We start from the raw sequence: 22,605 nt of genomic DNA on the forward strand, positions 1-22,605 counted from the left end.
TCTTTTTGCTGACCTGGGTACCTTTTACTTTTTTTTTTCCTCCTCCCGCTGGCATTATGTATATGTAGCTATAGGTCTGTAGCTAATAAGCCAATTCTATGGGTTGACACTTTAAGGATAAATATGGCTTAAAAGGGATAGGATGGAATTCTGTTTAATATATACACATTTCTGGTTAGAAAGGAAACAGACAAAATGCTAAAAAGTGAAATCAATTGGTGGTTTGATTACAGATCATTTTAAACTTCTATTTTATAATTCTGGTTAAAGTTCCTCATAAGGAGTATGTATTTTTTAATATTCACATTCAAAGGTGCAGAACAAAGAAAATGAGAGTCATTAATTTTGAACCATGAATAATAGTGTAGGAAGTCTTAATATCTTTATTTTACCCATACAACAGGAAGGAAAGAGAACATCTATAAATATTTCATGAACTATAAAATAGAAATATATAAAAAGGAATGGAAAATTATGTAGGTTTTCCTCACAGATGAAAAACTATCCATAAGATTGAATCTAGAAAAAAACGACAGGAAGCTCAAAAACAGAAATTCTAACTATACAATCATGAGTAACCCAATGAAAAAGAAACAGGAAAGAGATCTTAAGAAAACAGTTTGACTACAGGAATATCTCAGGTAAGATCAGGTTTAAAAATAACATGCCTAAAAGCTAGAAGGAGAAGGGAAGTGAACTCAGAACAGATTCAAGGGTGGTCTGAACTCACCCAAATTGGGTCAGGAAGCTCAAACCAAGTCTAAGGACATGCCTGCAGAAGGTGCTAAAGGCAGAAGAAGACGGTATTGGGGTTTATTCAGAGCAAAGTGTTATCACAAAGGGAAAGACTAATGCTTGAAGGATGTGGTGTGAGGCAAACAGATGACCTAGAGAAGGCAGAGCTAACACAGCAAACTAACTTCGTTTTCTCCTGTAAGAAAGATTTCAGATTGAATGATCAGAACACTGCCTTTCGCATCTTAGGTGTAGTATAATGCCCCCATAATGTCCTGTGGACAAGGTGGCTATATGTTGGCTCCAAAGTAAAATGGGTAAATTTAATTGTCTCAAATGGTGCCTGAGGACTACTAATTATTTAATTACATTAAACAAGAATAGTTTCTAAGGTAGTGGCACATAGCTCAAACCTCTGACCTCATGAAGAATTAACCTCATTTTTTTATCAGAAGTTTGGAGGAAGTCAAAAAAGGCATACTTAGCAAATTTTTCTTTGACTTAAAGATAAGAAACAGACTGACACGATGATGAAATTGGGATTTTAGAGTGTTTTCATACAAACACTTCTATTCATTGTTGGCAAGTATAAGTTAGCTTATCGTTTTGGAAAGAAGATATGAAGTTATGTAATAAGAACCATAAAAATGTCCATTCTCTTTGATCCAGTAATTCTACTAAGAATAAAGCCTAATAAAATAATCTTAAATGTATAAACTATTTTATGTAAAAAGTATGCATCATGACATTATTTATAATAGTGAAAGTTTAAAGCTACCCAAAGATAGGGTTAGTTACTGGGGATTAATTATAAGAGTTATTATGGTGTATTCTTAAGATGGAACATTATTCAGTTATTAAATTATATTTACAAAAAGCTTACCATGAAAAAGTTCTCATGATAAATTTAAAAGTTGAATATAATATGATGTAGTTAAGAAATATGATAATGTTAACAGTGATTAATCCTGTGTGGGAGCTTTTTTGTGATATTTTTCATTAACTTCCATTTCTCCTAAACTAGACAAGATTTGTTTTCTCCATTTGGCATTTCCATTCCTGCCCTGGCTATTCTATTTACATAATATGCAACATTTCCTCTTCCTTTCTGACGGAATCCTGATTGTAGGTAACCAAAATTTGATTTTCCTGTCTTCCTTGTGCTAAGGGTAGTTGTGGCTAATGAAATACAAGCGCAAGTCAACTGGGTGGGGCTTCTAGTAAAATTTATTTTCTGAACTTCAAAACAGAGGGGGAGTGCAGACACAGTTGTTACGTGCCTTTTGCTCTCAGTCTTTCCAGAAAACTTATTACTGCCTAGAAACCATTACTGCAGGCTATCCCCGAGATTTCTACCTCCTGGGGTACATGACCACTGAGTGTAGATGGGACCTGTAAACATGATGGAATCGTCACTCCCTTGATTACGTTACCTTATATAAGACTCCACCATAGCCAACTGTAAAGAGATTCTCCTGCCATGTTGTGAAAAGGCCACGTGGCTAGGAACTGAGGTCAGCCTCTAGAACCTAAAAGCAACCCCCAGCCAACAGCCAGCTGTCACTGTTCTTAGAGTCTCTTTCAAATTTAGATGGACATAACCCTTCCTGAAATTCAAACTTTACTTTGGTAAGCAAAATAATAGATTAAAAGTGAAACTGGAATCATAGATTGAAGCCTCAGAATAAAATTTAACAGACATTCATATAAAATCCTACACTTGGGTTCAAATTATCAATAGCTTAAATGCATAAGACCTTACCTGACAGTCTATTATTTGCAAAAAAAGGGGGGACTTTTAGATGTCCATGAGTTCATCATGTGTCAACAGTTTGATCCAGCTGTTCAAAGAAATTAGTACAGTACAATACTATCAAAAATAGAAATGTGACTTAGGCAAGGTAAGTTAAAGCCTTATCATACCATGCTTCTATGTCTGGTATGTTGTCAACAGATCTGGACACTACATTCAAAAAATGCATATGGACAGATTACAGACTATCCAGGTAGGAGAACCAGATGGTGTTTTTAAAGCCATTTCACATGAACAGGCAGGAGCTCTTAACAAAGAGAAGGCTTACAAAAGAGTGAAAAAGCATTCTGTGCTGGGCATTTGCGAAAGCCAAGTAAGTAGATGCTGGAAACATTCTAAATTTCAAAGTGCTCTACAAATGTTAAATATTATCATTTTGAACATTCTTGGCAAATAACAGCAGACTTTCAATCTACATGATGAATTTCATTTACAAGGTTTCTAAATATTCTGGCCCTTTCATAGACCTGAAACTTGAATTTAGATTTAGTTAGATTTGAATAACTCCAGCCAGTCTAAAACCTAGTGAAAGCCATGCTCCAATCATACCTTAGATACCTAAAAGGAAGTGCACGGTTGACAGCATAGAAAGAGACAATCGCTTAGTCATCTTACTTGCCTACTTTGATTTTCAGACCCACTAACTAGCAGAAACACAGTGAATAAATCTAATTTTTGATGATATATGTATAGAGGGAGCACCAATGCTGTGCAATCTGTTTTTTGGTTTTTGTTTTTTTTTTTTCCTTGTCCAACATCTTCCCACTGTACTAACTCAGAAGAGTAGCACAGGAAAAGAAGATGAAAACTCAGGCTAGTTCAATGTAATCTTATTAGGATTATACTACACTGAGAAGAGTCCACTCTCTTTTTTGAAGTATGTATTCCTTCTACACCTTCCTCTCTCTGTGGCCTTATTTTCTTGTCTAAATGTTGGGAGTGCCCAGAGATCAGTCCTTGGTCCTCTTACCTGCAGCCTGGACTTTTCTATTATACTCCAGAATCATATACAACTACCTACTCGACATCTGCTTTTAGATGTCGTCCAGATTTTAACATACACATAACTGAGTCTTGATCATTCTCCCCATGGACCCATCCACATCTCAGGACCCCCAGCTCAGAAAGTGGCAACTCAACTTTTCCAGTTGCTCAGGACAAAAACTGTGGAGCCATTCCCAAATCTTCTCTTTCTTTCATAATCTTCTTCCAAATTGTCAGTTAACCCTGTCTGCTATATGTTCAAAATTACATATAGGGTTTGACTACTTCCCATGATTTTTCTTCTCTAGATATGCAATAGAGTCCTAGCTAATCTCCTGCTTCCAACCTTTCCCACTATAATCCAAGCTCAATATAGCCACCAGAATGACTGTTTAAATCAAATCATATCTCTGATCACACCCAACGTCTTCCCTTCTCATTCAGAGCAAAACCCGAAGTTGTTACAATGTTCTAAAGACTGAACAGGACCCCATCACCTCTTACCTCATCTCTGTCTTCCTAGTAAAGCACAGCCACAGTGCCTCTACCTGTGCTCTACCCTCTTCCTGGGCCATTCCCCTCCCAGGAATCTATATGACTCAATACTGTCCCTCTTTCTAATCTTTAATTTTAAAAATACCTGAGTGAAACCTTCCCTGGTCACCTGTCTAAAATTGCTCTCCTCTCTGTGAATTCCTCCCTACGATCCGATGCGTTTATGCCACTTAAGCTCTAGACTCCTTCCCTGCATTAATGATCTCCCTAGCACTTAGCTCCACCAGACAAACTATACATCGCACTTACTTATCTTTCTATTACTTGTGTCCACCACTACAATGCAGGCTCCAAGAAGGCAGGGATTTTATCTTTTTTGTCCAGGTAGAGCCCTTCTGCCCAACACAGTGTCTGTCACATGGAGGAGAGTTACCCAGTGATTCTTTAAAGAATGAATAAATGAAACAATAAAATACAGAGTTAGACAAGATGATTTGGAAGTACTCTCCAAATCTAATTTTCCTGTGTTTCCATGCAATGTAGAAGACATAATGACATGATAATTGGGGAATTGAGTATGGGTTTCTATGACAGTGGTAACACAAGACCTCTTCAGATTTTGCTAATTTGAATTTACTGCTTGTGTATGTTCTTCTTTACAAAAATTTGAAACATAAGAACTACACTTATAACCAGATCAAACAGACAGTGATAATTCTCTTTCCAAAGGAACTCTTCCTCTTCAAAGGGACTCACCCAGGGAGAGCTGCCATAATGAGCCCCTTGAGGTTGCATTTAAAAACGGGATTTACACACAATGTTTCAGAAACACACTGTATAGGTAATGCTAGGCATCCACTGCTGACACCCACCTTCTCTTTCATTTTGGAAACCCTGAAGAACATGAAAGCTAAATGACTTGCCTTATGATTCACAAAGATTGTGCCTACACTAGAAAATTCAAAGTGACCCAAGAATTAGAAAAGTTCTCAACAGAACTTCCTTCCCCTGAAGCAACCTGTGACAGGCAAATTTATTCTCAAAAATGATTCCTCTTCATTTAGTTCAAGGACATGGATTTAAAGCTCTTGATTTTTCTGTCAGTGGCTTTGCTACAGTGTTCCTAGAACAATCTAATCACTTCAGAATACCCCTGGACACGTCAGGCTAACCTCATCTTTGACCAGCACCCCAGCACGTTAGGTCAGTGAGCAGGGTGCTGAGGAGGGGCTGCTGCTACTTTCCACTTATGTCTAACGGGCTATTGATTCCCACCCGCCAATCCCAGCAAGCTCTCCCAAGAAATCAATACCTCACTAGTCAGTGAAGCAGAAAGAGGTGAAACAAGGCCTTGGAAAGGCAGGGCTGCTGCCCACAAATCTAAGGGTGCTTCAGAGATGGCACACAAGAGACATCAAAGAAGGTGAAGGACCACTGAACAGGGACAAGCAAAATCAACACTGAAGAAAATGAAGAAGCACAAGAAGGGAGAAAGCAAACATGTCTCATTAACAAAACCCCTCCTGAAACAAGGAAGCAACCCCTTCCAGAAGGTTCTGACAATGGTTTTGAGAGAGGAGACAGAGGCTTTGCCATGATTTTTCTTTTAGAAGGAGAAAGCTGGGATAGAAAGCACCAGCTAGATCCAGAATCAATCAGACCTGAGTTTAAATCCTAGCTCTGGTACTCCTTTGGGTAAGTGACTTAAATCCCGCTGTACTTCAGTTTCCACATTTAAAATGAAGATAAAATAACCTTAATTTTAAAAGAAACTGTCATGAATTAAATTATATAATGACTAAGATTGAGTCAGAAATAAACAATTAGCAAAAGGTCAAAGACCATGGGCACCTTCCAGTTAAAGACAGCAGACTGAGGGAATATATTTATTTATTTTCTTTACCAAAATTCTGAAAAAATGATTTCAAAGAAGCAAAATATTTCAAATAGAATCTCAGGAATTAAAAGAATGAGGAAATGTGCACAAGCATTCAAGAGATTTCAACACATTTTTAGAAATCTGAAAGTAACGGACAGTAGTAGATTTACTAGGATGTACATAGCATGGTCTATAGGGTTTGTAGAGGGAGATATGAACAATCAGAGAGCTCAATAATTCCCACAGAATCCAAAAGAGTCCCAAGACTCAAATATTGGGAGTGGTTGAAATCAGGAGGACTAGTTGAAGGTCAGAATGGGAAATGTCAACCACATCCCTTCCCCATACTTCCATGTAGAATACCAGCAGCTAGTCATCGACACCCCAATTCAAATACTGGTTTAACTTCTGAATAAACCAAAGAGAAAAGACTTGAGACTAAAGACATACCAACTAATTTCCCCATGTGGGTGGTATGGGATTGAAAAAGGAATTAATTAAAAGTCTGTCAATATGGCAGCTGGGCTATTACTTTTCCCCTCACAGAACTCTTGCATCTTCACCCTTAGCAGAGAAAAGAGTTCTTTTGAGAAAAGACCTCTGAGAGCTGACATCTAGGAGTCCCCAGTGACTACTAACCTAAAGTGAAATCCACTAGTCAGTAATCAACGTAGCCTCTAATCAACAAGCCTACTTATACACACAGAGCTTGGTATCTGCTTTTGATGGTCTTGTTTCTAAACATGAATGTTCTTCCAAGAATCATCAGATGTTCAAGGGGAGCAATCAACATAAAAGAAAAGAACAAAATGGGCTGAAAAATAACTACTGAAATAGGTAATGTGAGAAACAAACCAAAAAAAAGTTAAGAAACTAATTGGTATCTCCACAAATACAGGAAGCTATTACATTCTTCACTAAGAATAGGATGCTACAAAAAAGAACAATCAGCAAATAGGAAATCTCTTCCAAATTCAAACTGTGATTGCTGAAGTAAAAAATTATAATAAAAGAATAGGAATTAAGTCAAAATATATAAAGACTAAAATAAAAATTACAAACTGCTGAAAATATGAGAAAAAAAGTGTAGTAGGTTCACAGACTCAATTCAAAAAGTTACATCAAACTAGGAGTTCCATAAAGAAAGAACAGCAACAACAACAGCAAATAGGAAGGGGGGAAAACTACCAAAGAAATAACCAGGAGTAAAGAGATAATCCCCAAAACTGCCTTAAAAAATAAAACAGCATACGTACAAAGCTTTAAGAACCAGAATGGTCTGAAATGTCTAAAGCACAATGCTAAATGCTATACTACAATGGAGCAATGCCTTCAAGGCATAGGGGAAATCATTTTCAACCTAGAATTCTATACCCATATAAACAGTTAAAATTGTGTGAGGGTTAAATACACATTCTTGAAGATATCAAGGACTCAGAAATGCCCATTCAGCTCTTCCTAAGCAACTGCAGGAAGTTATGTTCCAGTAAAACAAGAATATAAAACTGGGACCCAGGCAGCAAGCTATCCTACTCAGGAGAATGACAAAGAAAAGTCCCAGGATTACAGCTGGGTTGGGGCTCCAGGGCAGTCAAATTGGATGAAGAAAACAGAGGACTCTGGAATGGAGGCCACCAGGACAAAAGTAGTCTTGATAGAATAAATAATATGGTGGACATTTTTCCAAAAACCCTAAGGAAGAAAGATGGCAAATTATGTGAGTGAATAATGTTTTCCTATCTCATAATACGTACTATGATTTTTGTTATAATTCAGCTACAGGAAGTGATAGAAATCTACTGGTAAAATGGGATGGGAGTTAGCAGTCAAGTAAGAAAGGTAAATCCTCATTTAGTATAGTGGGTTATCAGCGGGTATGTCTAAAAGTATCACATCAAGGAATAGCAATATCAGACTATTAGGTAGACATATGGAAGTGAAAAAATAACAGGAACAGAGGGATCTGGGTTCTAATTCTGGCTGTGTCACTTGCTATTTAACTTCTCTAAGCCTCAGCTCCTTAATTCGTAAAATGGACATAATAACAGCACCTAGTTCACAATGGTTTGGGGAAAGTAAGTGAAATGATTCAGTAAAGCACTTAAAACAAGGCCTGGTAAGAAGAGTAAGAATGTATTTCATAAATATACATTTTTACTATTATTCATAATAGTAAGTCTCTGTGGTCTTGTATTGACAATTTTCTGATGACTAATAAAGCTAGGTAACTGCGATAGTGACATGTTCTTACTTAGATATCTTAGGATAAAGATGATATTTGTTTTTCTGTTTGGCTCACTTCACTTAGTATGATCATCTCCAGGTCCATCCATGTTGCTGCAAATGGCATTATTTCATTCTTTTTATGGCTGAGTGATATTCCATTGCATATATATACCACATCTTCTTTATCCATTCATCCGTTGATGGACACTTAGGTTGCTTCCATGCCTTGGCTATTGTAAATAGTACAACACTGTAAATCAACTATATTTCAATAAAAAAGTAAAAAGAGTTCAGGCTTTGAAAGCCATCGGGCCTCTGTTGCAACTACTCAGCTCATCGGGCTTCCCTGGTGGCGCAGTGGTTGAGAATCCGCCTGCTAATGCAGGGGACATGGGTTCGAGCCCTGGTCTGGGAGGATCCCACATGCCGCGGAGCAACTGGGCCCGTGAGCCACAACTACTGAGCCTGCGCGTCTGGAGCCTGTGCTCCGCAACAAGAGAGGTCGCGATAGTGAGCGGCCCGCGCACCACAATGAAGAGTGGCCCCCGCTTGCCGCAACTAGAGAAAGCCCTCGCACAGAAACGAAGACCCAACACAGCAAAAATAAATAAATTAATTAATAAACTCTACCTTAAAAAGAAAAAGTTTTAAGAAGATGAAAAGCCTTGTCCTTGCTTTTTAAGACACCCACCGATTCCTGAAGGTGGCTTCCATATGCACCTCTGCACAAACCTGCTAAAAAGGAGCTCCTCCCAGTGGTCCCCTTGGATCTTCCTTTGGGGACTCTCTTAGCCTGGGTGACTCAGATCAAATATCAAGGAAGTTGCCTCATTCTCAGGTAGAGGTAACACCTTCTCCCTCAAGTGCTCTCACAGCTCTTATAGAATCCACCAGTTGTTTTTTTTAACATCTTTATTGGAGTATAACTGCTTTACATTGCTGTGTTAGTTGCTGTTGTATAACAAAGTGAATCAGCTATATGTATACATATATCCCCATATGCCCTCCCTCTTGCGTCTCCCTCCCACCCTCCCTATCCCACCCCTCTAGGTGGTCACAAAGCACCGAGCTGATCTCCCTGTGCTATGAGGCTGCTTCCCACTAGTTATCTATTTTACATTTGGTAGTGTATATATGTACATGCCACTCTCTCACTTCATCCCAGCTTACCCTTCCCCCTTCCTGTGTCCTTAAGTCCATTCTCTACGTCTGCGACTTTATTTCTGTCCTGCCCCTAGGTTCTTCAGTACCATTTTTTTTTTTTTTTTAGATTCCATATACATGTGTTAGCATACGGTATTTGTTTTTCTCTTTCTGACTTACTTCACTCTGTATGACAGACTCTAAGTCCATCCACCTCACTACAAATAACTCAGTTTTGTTTCTTTTTATGACTGAGTAATATTCCATCGTATATACGTGCCACATCTTCTTTATCCGTTCATCTGTCGACAGACACTTAGGTTGCTTCCATGTCCTGGCTATTGTAAATAGAGCTGCAATGAACACTGTGGTACATGACTCTTTTTGAATTATGGTTTTCTCAGGGCATATGCCCAGTAGTGGGATTGCTGGGTCATATGGCGAATCCACCAGTTTTAATGGAACTTCCTACTGTATTGTAATTATTCATTTTTATGGGTTTTCTTCCAGGAGACTGAGAACTTCTTAATGAGAAGAAACTGTGCCCTTTATCACCAGTGCCTCAGTGCTTAGCAAAGTGCCTACCTGAATACACAGTAGGTATTCAAGGAACACACCAGGAATGAATAAATGAATGAATGAGTGAGTGAGTGAACAAAGTCTAACACAATGCATCTTAACCAGTGTGCACATCAAAATCACCAAAGGACTGTTTTGCAAAAACATACGATCTATGCCCCTCCAGACATCTCCGAGAGTAGGGCCGAGGCATCTGCAGTGCATTGTAACAAGCTCCTCAGGTGTTCCTGATGTACAGCTCTGTTCAAGAATCACGTCATTGTATAGAGTTCTAGACTAAATCTGAAGTCTAGGCCTCATTTCTGCAATGAAAATCATTGAAAAGCCTCTCTGGAACTCTGTTTATTAGTTTTAAAAAAGGACAAATATGATATTGTGTGCAGCTCAAATGACAGTAGCTGAAACAAGAGGTGCATGTAAAACAAGATTATGAGAATTTCAATGAGGAGGAAACCACTAAATTCTGGTTCTCGGGTGTGAAGGAGGAATATGCTGGCTAATAAAATCTACAGGCTGATGACAGATTCTTGCAGCATGCTATGTGGAATCACCATGCAAAGAATCCTGCAGTTCCCAGTTTGGGCCCAAGGCACTAAGGGGGACTGCTTCCCTCATCTTCATTTTTCTTCTCTACTTCCTGCTTCACACTGTGGGGCACTGTAATCTCCCTGCTGTGCAAAGTGTCTAGAGAGCTTTCTGGATAAAAGGAGTTACATAATGTGGAGTCCTCCTGGGAAATACAGCAGTAAATTAAGTTTTCTGCTTCTTCACAGTTCTCTAAGGACAGAAATACTCCACAAGGGGCAGGGAAAAGTATAATATGGTAAAGGAATCTTCTGAATAAGTGCTTGAAAAGCAGTGCTGCAAACCATTCTGTTCCATCCAATAAACACTGATCATGTGATCACCCACCATGTACAAGCCAACGTGCTGGTGGGTAACCAGGAGGATTTCACAGTGCAGCGCAGGGACCAGGTCCATAAAGAAAGAAGTTTAACATATGTGGCAAGAGATAGGAGAGACTACCTGAGAGCCAGTAACAGATGATTCTTGAGCCTAGTTCTGAAGGAAGAGTGAAAGACAGGTGAGTAAGTGTAGGAAGCATGTTCCAGGAAGGGGGAATTCCGAGATGTGAACTTGATGCAGTTTGGTATCACTAGGTGATGAATGGAGGGACAAAGTAGCCAGGGATAGACCTGGAGAGGCAGAGAAGAGCCTTACTATGGGGGTTTCTGTGCTCAGGAACTTGGGGTTTCTGAAGGATGAGTAACCTGTTTCTATGGGTATATGGCTTGGATGTCTGGGTGGATGTAAGTTCTCCTAACCAGATGATCTGATTTGCAGAAGAGCTAATAAATTCAGTTTCCAACATATTGGATTTGAAGCGTTATCTAGGTGAGATCCAGGGAGAGATCCAGAGGGACGTAGAAGTCTGAAGTTTGGGAAAGAAGACACGGCTGCAGGTAGAGATCCAGGAAGAAATCTGACTCCAGAAGAAGAGTCTGATTGTATTTAATCATTCCCTGGGTCTGGGAATGGGAACTGTGGTCTACTAGTGAAGACCAGAGACCATATTCCGTCATGATCTGAACTCCACTGCACCCAGGCAATATTTTCATTCCCAAATGCACCAGGATTCTACTTGCTTTTTCCATCCTCCTTCACCTACACTTTTCCATACAGCTCACCTCTGCTGCAGATTAAGCTCAAGATAGGATAGAACCTCAGAAGCATCCTCCCGTCTTTGAAATTCTGAAAGATAGGCCTTTTTTCCTTAAAAGGTTTTTACAGAAATAATTATGATGGGGAGCTAGAACAGGATTTTTTAAAAGTGCAAACATGGGGGCTTCCCTGGTGGCGCAGTGGTTGAGACTCTGCCTGCCAATGCAGGGGACACGGGTTCGAGCCCTGGTCTGGGAAGATCCCACATGCTGCGGAGCAACTAGGCCCGTGAGCCACAACTACTGAGCCTGCGCGTCTGGAGCCTGTGCTCCGCAACAAGAGAGGCCGCGAGAGTGAGAGGCCTGCGCACCGCGATGAAGAGTGGCCCCTGCTCGCCACAACTAGAGAAAGCCCTCGCACAGAAATGAAGACCCAACACAGCCAAAAAGAAAATAAAAGAAAAAAAAAAAGTGCAAACATGGAAATCTTACAAAGATTTCAGACTCTCCCTACCTCTAATTTTGGCTCCCTTTCTTAGACGCACCAGGAAACTCATCAAGTCCTTCTGAACTCTTCTTCTGTCCTTTAGAATAGAGCTTATACCGCCCTCCCTTCAGTCTCCAATTTCCTCTAACTAAGCTCATCATTTTTCCTGCTTTTGGTTCCTGTTTCCAGACCATGCAGAAGAGCAACACACTCCCAGGGGCAACATCTCTCATCACACACAGTGCTCCTCAAAGGGGATCGGTGGACAGCAATGTACCATCGACAGAGGCATTTTGCAAAAATCTGAGGAGAAAAGGCTCCCTGGTCCCTTCATCCTGGTTCTGACACTCTACCCCAACAAAGAATTCCTGCTCCAGCTGAACAGAACTTTTTCTCCAGGAATCCCCTAATTCTAACACATTTTTCTAAAGATACCATTAGAGAGGAATTAAGCAATTGAAGGCACATGGGCTGGCTTTAGAACAGGGTCCATGCTTCAGTGGGCAGGATTGTCTGGGAAGCCCCTGAAACTGAGAGCAATTTTTGCATGCATGTATATTTTCTTTAGAAAGACCAGTCATTTATTGCATACTAATCTTCCAGGCATTTCACGCTTATTAGCACTGATTCTTATAACTACCCCATAAAGTATTATCTCCATTTTTCATATGAGAAATGGAAGCTCAGCATGATTAAGGGTTTGGCCCAAAGCCACATAACTGTGGGTCTGAGGCAAGAGCCTGACCCCTATCTACATGGCATCCAAGCCCACACTCGCCATACTCTGCCAAAGTGCCCGTCCGTGCTTCTCAGGGCCCTTTCTCAGGTTCAGAAATCCATGGTGATCCTAGAGCCTGGGTCCAGCTGAGGACAGGGTTGTTTTTCTGGGACCAGAAAGACACAGTCACTCAGAGTGACTCACACCCTGCCTCATCTCTCTAAGCAATGCCCATCCATTAGAAGAGAGGGCTGAGCCACATCATGTAAGCCGGCCCAACAGTTAGCTATCTAACTGGTGCCCCAGACATGTAGGTGGGAGAGAGGAAGTCCCTTAAGGAAATCTGTAGGGGCTATATGGTGTGAGTAGGAAGAGAACAAAGATGTGGAAAATCTGGAATTTCCTAAGGCGAAGACCATAGAAGGATCGAGACAGAAGGAACTGCATGTGAAAAGGCATGGAGATGAGTACTGGAAATGCTAAAATTCAGAGATTAAAGTATTAGGTGGGTGGGGAACAGAGAAGGCAAAACTCTGCCTTGTGTCAAACCATGTCCCTTAGCCTCAAACCCTCGGGCAGAGAATCCTTAATAGACTAGAGAAGCCTGAACCCAAAGACTCAACAGTTTCTTTTTTATTATTTGTTTATATCTTTATTTATAATTTTATCTCTGTCATTGTAAAAGCAATATAATCAAATTTTAAAAAAATGGAAACCAGAAACATGAAAATAAAATCACCCACAATCCCACAATCTAACAAGAGTCATCATTTGGCAAGAATTAACTCCTAACTTTTTTCATACAATTGCATACTTGGTAAACATACAAAACTCAAAAGACCACGCTACTTGATTTTTCTTAAAACTGCCAACTAACTAACAGGAACTTTTAGTCAGGTAGTGCCTTTTCCTTAGACGATTTAGAAAATTCTAACATAAAGCATGACATCTGGCGTTTCGCAGCCTCGGTACTATTGACATCTTGGGCCAAATCATTCTTTGGAGGGGTGGGAGTTGGGAGGCTGTGTGTTGTGCACTGTAGGATGTTTAGCACCATCCCTGGCTTCTACCCACTTGATGTGAGTAGCACCCTCCTCTCCCTGATCAGTTATGACAACCAAAAATAGTTCTAGACATTGACAAGATCACCCCTGTTAAGAAGCACAATTAAATAATACTAAAAACAATCATTTAACAAAAATATGTCTGTGCCTTATTGGGCCTGGTCTTTTTTGGAGGAGGGATGAGCTCTGTCTTGATCCTGTCTGAAAACAAAGATTCCTTGTAGGCTTGTTCTCGTGAATCTCTGTGAGGTAGAAGATATTCGGAAAGTAAGGTGTCTTATCTTTGAGCCCACCAATGATTAATTACTCAAGACTCCCTACTGCTAAATCCAGGGGTGTTTCTCCCTTTCCTGTCTCACACCCAGAGCTGGATGTGTTTGGACAAAACAATATGAACAAAGAATGGCAACTGCCTCTGCCTTGTACAGTCCATACAAAGGGAATATCAGGACAAAAGCACAGAGATGAGGGAAAGGCAAGTGGCTGGCATTGTACATGCGAGAAAAGGCCCCTTCATTATTCAGTCCCTTCAATAATTCCAGGTGAATTGCTCTACTTTGTTACATTTCCTGGAAGACCTATTTACATGTCTCTGTATGTGTCATTAGACTTTAAACTTTGAGACCGGGCTACATTTTACCTTATCTATCTTATCTGTCTATCTCAATCCCTGGTCAACCGTTTATCATAAATAGTTATTGTATAATTAGGCCAGATTGGAAAAGGCTATACGATAGTGCAGTGTGGTGATTGGGTGTACTCTGAGCACATCTGCCTTGAAATCCCAACTTTACTACCTACCAACTATGAGATCTTTAGTTAGTCATTTATGTTCTCCAATTTAAACTTTAATCCCCTCATCTGTAAAACAGGACTAATAAAAGTACTTACAAGACTGTTTCAACGATGAGCTATTGCATGTAAAGCCACAAGCACAAAAGAGAAGCTAATGCTGTTGTAAGACATCAGTGGCAAACTTTAATGAGTAGGTGGCCAGATCGGATGGTAAAGAGTCCAGGCTTTGAAAGCCATTGGGCCTCTGTTGCAGCTACTCAACTCTGTAGATGTAATGGAAAAGCACCCATAGATAACATGTGCACCAATGAGCATGGCTGTGTTCTGATAACACTTTATGCAATAAGGGCAGGCCACATTTGGTCCACAGGTAATAGCTTGCTAACTCCTGTTTTCAGGTGCCTAAATTTGTTTTGTTTTGTTTTTTTTAACATCTCTATTGGAGTATAATTGCTTTACAATGGTGTGTTAGTGTCTGCTGTATAACAAAGTGAATCAGTTATACATATACATATGTCCCCATATGCCCTCCCTCTTGCGTCTCCCTCCCACCCTCCCTATCCCACCTCTCTAGGTGGTCACAAAGCACCAAGCCGATCTCCCCGTGCTATGCGGCTGCTTCCCACTAGGTATCTATTTTACAATTCGTAGTGTATATATGTCAACGCTACTCTCTCACTTTGTCCCAGCTTACCCTTCCCCCTCCCTGTGTCCTCAAGTCCATTCTCTACATCTGCGTCTTTATTCCTGTCCTACCCCTAGGTTCATCAGTACCATTTTTTTTTTAGATTCCATATGTGTCACCATATGGTATTTGTTTTTCTCTTTCTGACTTGCTTCATTCTGTATGACAGATTCTAGGTCCATCCACCTCACTACAAATAACTCAATTTTGTTTCTTTTGATGGCTGAGTAATATTCCGTTGTATATATGTGCCACATCTTCCTTATCCATTCATCTGTCGATGGACACTTAGGTAGCTTCCATGTCCTGGCTACTGTAAATAGAGCTGCAATGAACATTGTGGTACATGTCTCCTTTTGAATTATGGTTTTCTCAGGGTATATGCCCAGTAGTGGGATTGCTGGGTCATATGGTAGTTCTATTTTTAGTTTTTTAAGGAACCTCCATACTGTTCTCCATAGTGACTGTATCAATTTACATTCTTATGTGTCTAAATGTGAATCAAGAAGTAGAGCTTACAGAAGATTCTTGAACTAGACTGTAATGAAATCAAAGTGATTCCTTGGGTAGGTTGAGTTTTTAGCACCATGCTGTACAGACTACCACAAGCGAGGTCTGGAGACTATTTAAAATTGTCTAAGCATGAAACAGGAAGGACCTGTGCTGTAGGTAATGAAAATGTGAACCACGCAGGCGAGGATGACAAATGCAACTCCTGCCTCCTGCACACCAAGCTGTGGTTATAGCCTCTGAGGGTCTGTTTCTATTTTCCTACAATGTCTTAGTCATAATTGGATCTCAAGTTATTTAGCAAAGTATTAGCATAGCCCTAGAAAACCTCTGGAGAACCAATTAGCTAAAGATAAAAATTAAAATGTTATTCTTAATTTATACTGATTCCTAAGCAGGTGAGTTGCTTGAATTTGAGACTCTTGTACTTAAGCTACTCTCAATTTCAAGAAGTGATTCCATTTTTCATGCAGGGCATTAAGAATCTGTCAAAAACGATGATTCAAACAGTGGTACTAACACTAGTGGTCATTGTATGAAATGATCATGACTATTAACCATTGCCATCATTTCCTTTAATGATACCTTCTAACTTTGCTCTGGTTTTGCATTTTCAGATTGGGCCCTTCGTTTTATGTTCCTAAGTACAACTAGCTCTAAACAGATCGGCTAAAAAAATAAGGTTAAATGTGCTGTGTCCCAGTTAAGTCAGGGGAGGCACATCCTACAACCCCATCTAAAGTCTTTGGAGATGGATGCCTAAAACGTGGCCTATCTACTTCCCTTAGGGAATTCTGGCATTTTAAGAGGAACAGGCACCTAACAGTATGCTCTGAATCCAGAAAAGGCTTAATACGCATTGTTCACAACACAGACCTGAATAGTCATTCAATACAAATTGTGTTGAATCAATGAATGCACCAGTGACTATCAAGAATTTTTTCATGGATTGACATTTAAAAATTGGGAATAACCAGAAATGGCCTACTACCCAACTTAAAAATAAAAAGATTTAAAAAAATGATTAAAAAAGGACTTAGAATAACTGTCTACCCATACTCAAGTGCAATTATCTATGCATTCCCAGTTTGTATAAATGCATTATATATATCTTCTAAAAGCTTATAAGAAGAAATGATGTGTGATCCTACCTTTCAAGCAGCTTCTAGAAAACTAGCTACTTAACTGCTGCATATTTTAGCTTTCTTAGCTATTTAAAAATAATAATAATAATGGGAAAAGCTCACTAAACAATGGAAGACAGAAAACTTGCCCTTTAAAAGATAATTCTAGGCCAGTATTTCCTAAGCGAGTTCTATTAGTTTGTTAAGTGTTCTATGTGGCCAAAAACATTTACAAACTGCTGCGTGGTTTAGTCCCCTTTTGGAGGAGATGGTGAAAAAAACTATTATATGTATGACACACCATCATTTTAGAGATACACACTGACTAGAGGACATACCTTGATTCTGAAATGTTAACGTAGGAAGGAACAAAAAGCATAAGTTAGAATCAAAGAAATAAGGTAGTAACTCTATGGTTTTAGGGAAATCACCTAAGTCTCAACTTGTTTTTAAATGGTAACAATAATAATAACCTATTCTATAGGATCATGCTAAGGACTGAATGAGTTCATACACGTAAAACTCTGTACACAAAGTTAACGTACAGCAAACAGCAAGAAACATATCCATTTTTATTACTGGAGATTCAGAATGTACATAGGATATCAAAGGCCTGAGAAGTCCTACAGCAAGGGGGACAGTGAAGCTGGATTTCTTTTGTTTGTTTGTTTGTTTTTGCGGTACGTGGGCCTCTCACTGCTGTGGCCTCTCCCTTTGCGGAGCACAGGCTCCGGACGCGCAGGCTCAGCGGCCATGGCTCACGGGCACAGCCGCTCCGCGGCATGTGGGATCTTCCCGGACCGGGGCACGAACCCATGTCCCCTGCATCGGCAGGCGGACTCTCAACCACTGCGCCACCAGGGAAGCCCGAAGCTGGATTTCTTAAATGTATTTGACCATGTATATTAATCCAGATTCTCAGTCACAAGATTCAGAAGCCGATGCTGGCTAAACATGAAATCATTTATTCAAGGGATGTTGGGTAGCTTGCAGAATTACTCAGTAGGCTACAGAAACAGTAGTCTAGAGAAACCAGATCGAGCCTAAGCTTCCAGAAACTCAGATCCTACATAGAACAGGCGTGATGAGGACACTGCTGCCAGCCACCACGGAGCACTAGGTCCTGTAATCTGCAGAGCTCCAAGGAATTCAACTTGAATGCAAATGTTCCTGGGGCCAGCAGTGATCCTGTTTCTGTGTCAAGCATGGGGCTCAGCAAACTCCACTATCTCCCAAGGATGGAGGTCTTTTCTGCCACCATCCTCCCCAGAAAAAAAATGGGTTCTGCATTGCACCCTCTTCCTCTAGTTGCTCACTTCTGAATCAGTATGATCTGTGGAATCTAGGTCATATGCCTGTGTCCTAGCTGCAAATAAAGCAGAGGAAGAAAGTTTTATGGACTCTTCCTGGGGAGGGGATTCTCCCATGACTAGAAGTTCCCCAAAGGTAGCAAATGTGTTTAACAGTTACTGGAAACCCAAAACACATGACAAATGTCCACTACACTGTGAAACACCTACTCCTCCGTCTAAAAACTACAGCTTCTTACAGAGAACACTAGAGGGTATATTCCTTCCCTTAGCAGGACACACATCAACATCTTTCTTTTTAGCTCCAGGGAAGAGACTAAACTTCAATAGAGTTTAATGTTAGAAAGCGTCTTCTAGGGCACCCATTGATCTTAGAACATTCTGAGATAGAGGGTGGGCCTAAAAGTCACTATAAATAGGGTAGGAACAGACAAGGAAAACTGCCTGGAGTAGGGCATGAGGTGGAGGCTGCATGGCTAGAGGGCACTGCAGTTCTCTCTGTGATTGCTATTCTCATCACCGCTTGGGTAGGTCCTACTTTTGCCCCGTTACTTCCCATCTACACTGGCATTTTCCTGGTGTCCTGTTTCTGAACACAACCACATGGGAACCCTACAGCATAAGAACGGGATGGAGCAGCCTGGGAAGGGCTGAGATATAGAAACAGACCCTTCTTCCTCTGAGTGCATGTATTGTGTGCACCAGAGCCAGGTACAGATGGGGACACCTGGACCGGCAGATGGGCTGTGGGGACAGGTGACAGAGATAATGTGGTATGTGTGTGTGGTGGGATCAGACGTAACACATCAGGGACCCCACGTACATTCTGTCACTTAATCTCACGACAACTCTAAAAGGTAGTTGGATGTGGCCACAGAGGGAATCCAAAGGAAGTAGCTGGTGGAGATTCAGGCAATGGGCACCAAGAGAGCACCAGGCAAATGGGTCAGAAGGTCTCGGGGCCCCATCAGCCACTGAGATGGACCCGAAAGACAGGATTCTCAATCTTGGGAATGCACCAACAAGAGTAGACCAGGGCCCTCATTCTAAATAGACAAATCTGCCAAAACATATTATAAAGACTGAGCTAGGGCACAGGAATGCATAAAAGAGCCATTTTTAGAGTTAAATATGATGTGGACAGTGAGATAGACGTATCAGAGCTCCTGATCTATAGGCTGACCATGTAAATTAAATTACAGACCAGAAATGGGGGGGTCATTAATAAGTATGCTAGGACCACAGGCATAAACAAGGAATGTTCCATAAAATGGGACATATGATCACCCCAGTTATATATTTCCTGGCCCTAGTGAATCCCCAGGCAGAATTCAACTAAACACGGCTAAGAAAAGGAAAGAATGCAAAGGTTGAAAACTAAAGAAAATCTGACTTAAGAGAGACTCTTTTTCTTTTCTTTCCTTTGGTTTTTAATATTTGAAGAGATGATGTGAAAAATCAGAGATGCTGGCATACATTTATTTTTTATTTTTTCTCTCTTAATTCACAGCTAGAGGCTACCACAATTATTCCAGCAACAGCACAGGCAGGAAAATTCTTGTGGAAAGTTTCTTTAGAAGATTGAAGAGCAAGAGGGTGAATTTCCCTTGGCAGTGGAGACAGCAGCAAGAAGGAGGCTGGTCTCAGTGACAAACTCCTTCAACATCCTGCTAGTTTCAGCTTCAGGTATGGCCAAGCTGATATACCCACAGGGTTTCTCCAGGATGTGGCCATGAGGACAAAGCCAGACGTTGTGGACTTTGGCTCATTAGAAGTTTTGGAAACGTGAAAAAAAGGAAATCAGATGTTTATCACCAGACTGACTATGATGTCACTCAAGAGGACTTTCGTTGTTAGGAGATTCACTTTCTAAGAGAAAGATCTTATGGGAAATGTTCCCTGATCCCAAAGGTAACCAACAAATGAATTGGTAGCTGTCTCCGAATGCCGCCATCTTAGCTTCAGGCAGACGGTTTGATCTGGGCCTCTGTTTTGTACATGCTGAAATACTATCCTTGGAAAGTAAGTAGAGCTTTATCAGAGATCTTTTTTCAAAAAAGACTTTTTGAACCATTTGACACTCCAGCTTGTCAACGCTGCAGTATTGTTCCTGCGTGTCTAGGTGTCAACTTTGAATACCAACTTGGCACTGGGAAGCCATTTTCATTATTAAGACATTCAGAAGGACAATTTCAACAGCAGTATGTTTGGAGGAAAGAGAAATGTGGGTTCTACCTTTCACAATGAGGCCTTGTACCCTCTTGGTCATATTAGCAATTCAGTGCCTTGTGAAATTCCCTCCACCCTCTCTCCATACAAAGCTTCTCTTCAAAGTTTACACTTGCAGGGATTTAGAGGATTGGAAATCCAGTATTTAAGTACATGGCGGGTCAGCCAGGCCTTAAGTTAATGAACATCATGCCCTTAAGCAGAGTTTGACACTGTAATTGTTGTGCAAGGAATGTCAGAGTGAGGTGAAAGAAAATGTCCAGAACGTCCTTTGTCCCACAAGCAATTTCAACCCTCCCCACAAATTTATAGGTGTCTTCCTTCCTTTTACTTTCCTGTTAGCATTTACTGGTTATCCATCCACCCACCCCTTCCCACCCCCCCGCAAGATTTTACTTATGTTTTGTTGTTACTGTTATACATGAAGTCAGGATTCTGTCTGTTTTGTAAGTTTCTCTATTCCCAGTGCCTGGTACATAACAGGTGTTCCATTACATTTGTTGAATGAATGAACGAATGAATGATGGAAGACTCCCCTCCTCATATAAATATGAGTCATTCAATGGATGGACCTAGAGATTGTCATACGGAGTGAAGTAAGTCAGACAGAGAAAGACAAATGTAATACAATATTGGTTATATGCGGAATCTAAAAAAAATGGTACAAATGAACCTATTTACAAAGCAGAAATAGAATCACAGATGTAGAAAGCAAACTTATGGTTACCAAGGGGGAAGGGAGGGGATAAATTGGGAGATTGGGATTGACATATACACACTATATATACTATTTATATACTATATATAAAATAGATAACTAATAAGAACCTACTATATAGCACAGAGAATTCTACTCAGTACTCAGTAATGACCTATATAGGAATAGAACCTAACAAAGAGTGGATATATGTATATGTATAACTGATTCACTTTGCGATACAGCAGAAACTAATACAGCATTGTAAATCAACTAAGCTCCAAGAAAAATTTAAAAAAAAAAAAAAGAGTCATTCAATATCGACTGCCCTCCAGATGTAAGATAACCAATTAAGAAAAGGAGTTCTCCAAAATTCTACTCTTTTACCCCTGTGCCTGGAGGCTTCAAAGTATGGGGCTAAGGAATAGGTGAATGGATGAATTCACCCACATTTTGGAATATTTTAAAAAGCCGGACTAACATCCAAGAATCAGTCTATTAAAAATGTAATGTTTCTTAAATTTCTATAACTTAATCATATCTGCGAATGTTGCTTGACCAATCTCTCTTTACAACAATAAATTCTTCAAACAAACAAACCAAAAAGGTTCAACGAGAGCCAAGAAGTAGAAAATGACAGATACTGTGTCCTGAATCAAAGGGAAAAAAATCCTAAAAAAACAGGGGAAACAAAGGATTTTAAAAGGAAAGAAGGGGAAAAACATACAAGCACACTGGGGCCTCAAGAAGGAAAACAAGGAACGGAGAAGTAAAAATTTCTAAACATAAGGCCAATTTAGAGACAGCACTGAGAGAAGGCAGGCACTGAGACTCTCCATGAAACAGCTGAAACAAAGGAACATCCCAACTATGACAAAATAAAGAGGCACCACCACCTTTTCCTCCTTCTCCATCACCTCCCACCCCAAGTGGCTGCTTACTCCTGCTGGTGTTTACATTTTAGTGATATTCTCATATCAGGTTTTTCTTTGTAATCTCTAAAGCCATTACGTTAATTCAAGGCTTTGTCATTTTCCCGTAAGAATACAATAACTACCATGTGGCTCTGTCTCCAGGTTTAATTGCCTCCAATCTACCTTTCCATAGTCCCCAGGGCAAATCTGACCATTCTACCCTCTGTAAAACCAGTCAGAGGCTCCTCCCCAGCCTATCTGAATGATGTCCATTCAAGCTATATTTTCCAACCATTCTCTGGTGATGCGCACAAACGTTCACAACAAGGCCTAAGTGTGAATTTCCATAAGTGCAGAGACAATGCCTATCTTATTCACAGCTGAATCCCAGACAACTAGCGCAGTGCCTGTGCTCCACAAGTATTCAATATGTGTGTTCCACAAATAAATAAAAATGGAAAAATCGTGATATAAAGCTATGCAGAATGCAATCTTAATAATGTAAAATGTGCATATATATTTATATGTGCACAGAAAATCTCAGAAAAATGTAGTAA

General features: G+C 40.2%; 1 protein-coding gene across 3 annotated transcripts in view; it reads right to left on the reverse strand.

Moving 5' to 3' along the window:
• The window catches only part of RAB38 (RAB38, member RAS oncogene family), a 71,232-nt gene that overhangs the window by 24,075 nt on the left and 24,552 nt on the right, over positions 1-22,605 (reverse strand). The window contains exon 3 of one of the 3 annotated variants that reach the window (XR_016393873.1): positions 4,337-4,469. The exons of 1 other annotated variant lie outside the window; for it this stretch is intronic. Coding sequence is in view for 1 of the 2 variants with exons in the window: in XM_089915386.1 (XP_089771512.1) it covers positions 20,929-21,009 (81 nt within the window). In the remaining variant the exon portion in view is untranslated. Of the gene's footprint in view, positions 1-4,336; positions 4,470-8,187; positions 21,010-22,605 lie in introns of those variants that run through there. One more of the 3 variants, XM_089915386.1, reaches the window with a different exon arrangement.

Source organism: Delphinapterus leucas, chromosome 7, assembly GCF_059928025.1.
Source record: "Delphinapterus leucas isolate spDelLeu-1000000601 "Yukka" chromosome 7, BTC_Dleu_Yukka2, whole genome shotgun sequence".
In the NCBI taxonomy this organism is placed as follows: Eukaryota; Metazoa; Chordata; class Mammalia; order Artiodactyla; family Monodontidae; genus Delphinapterus; species Delphinapterus leucas.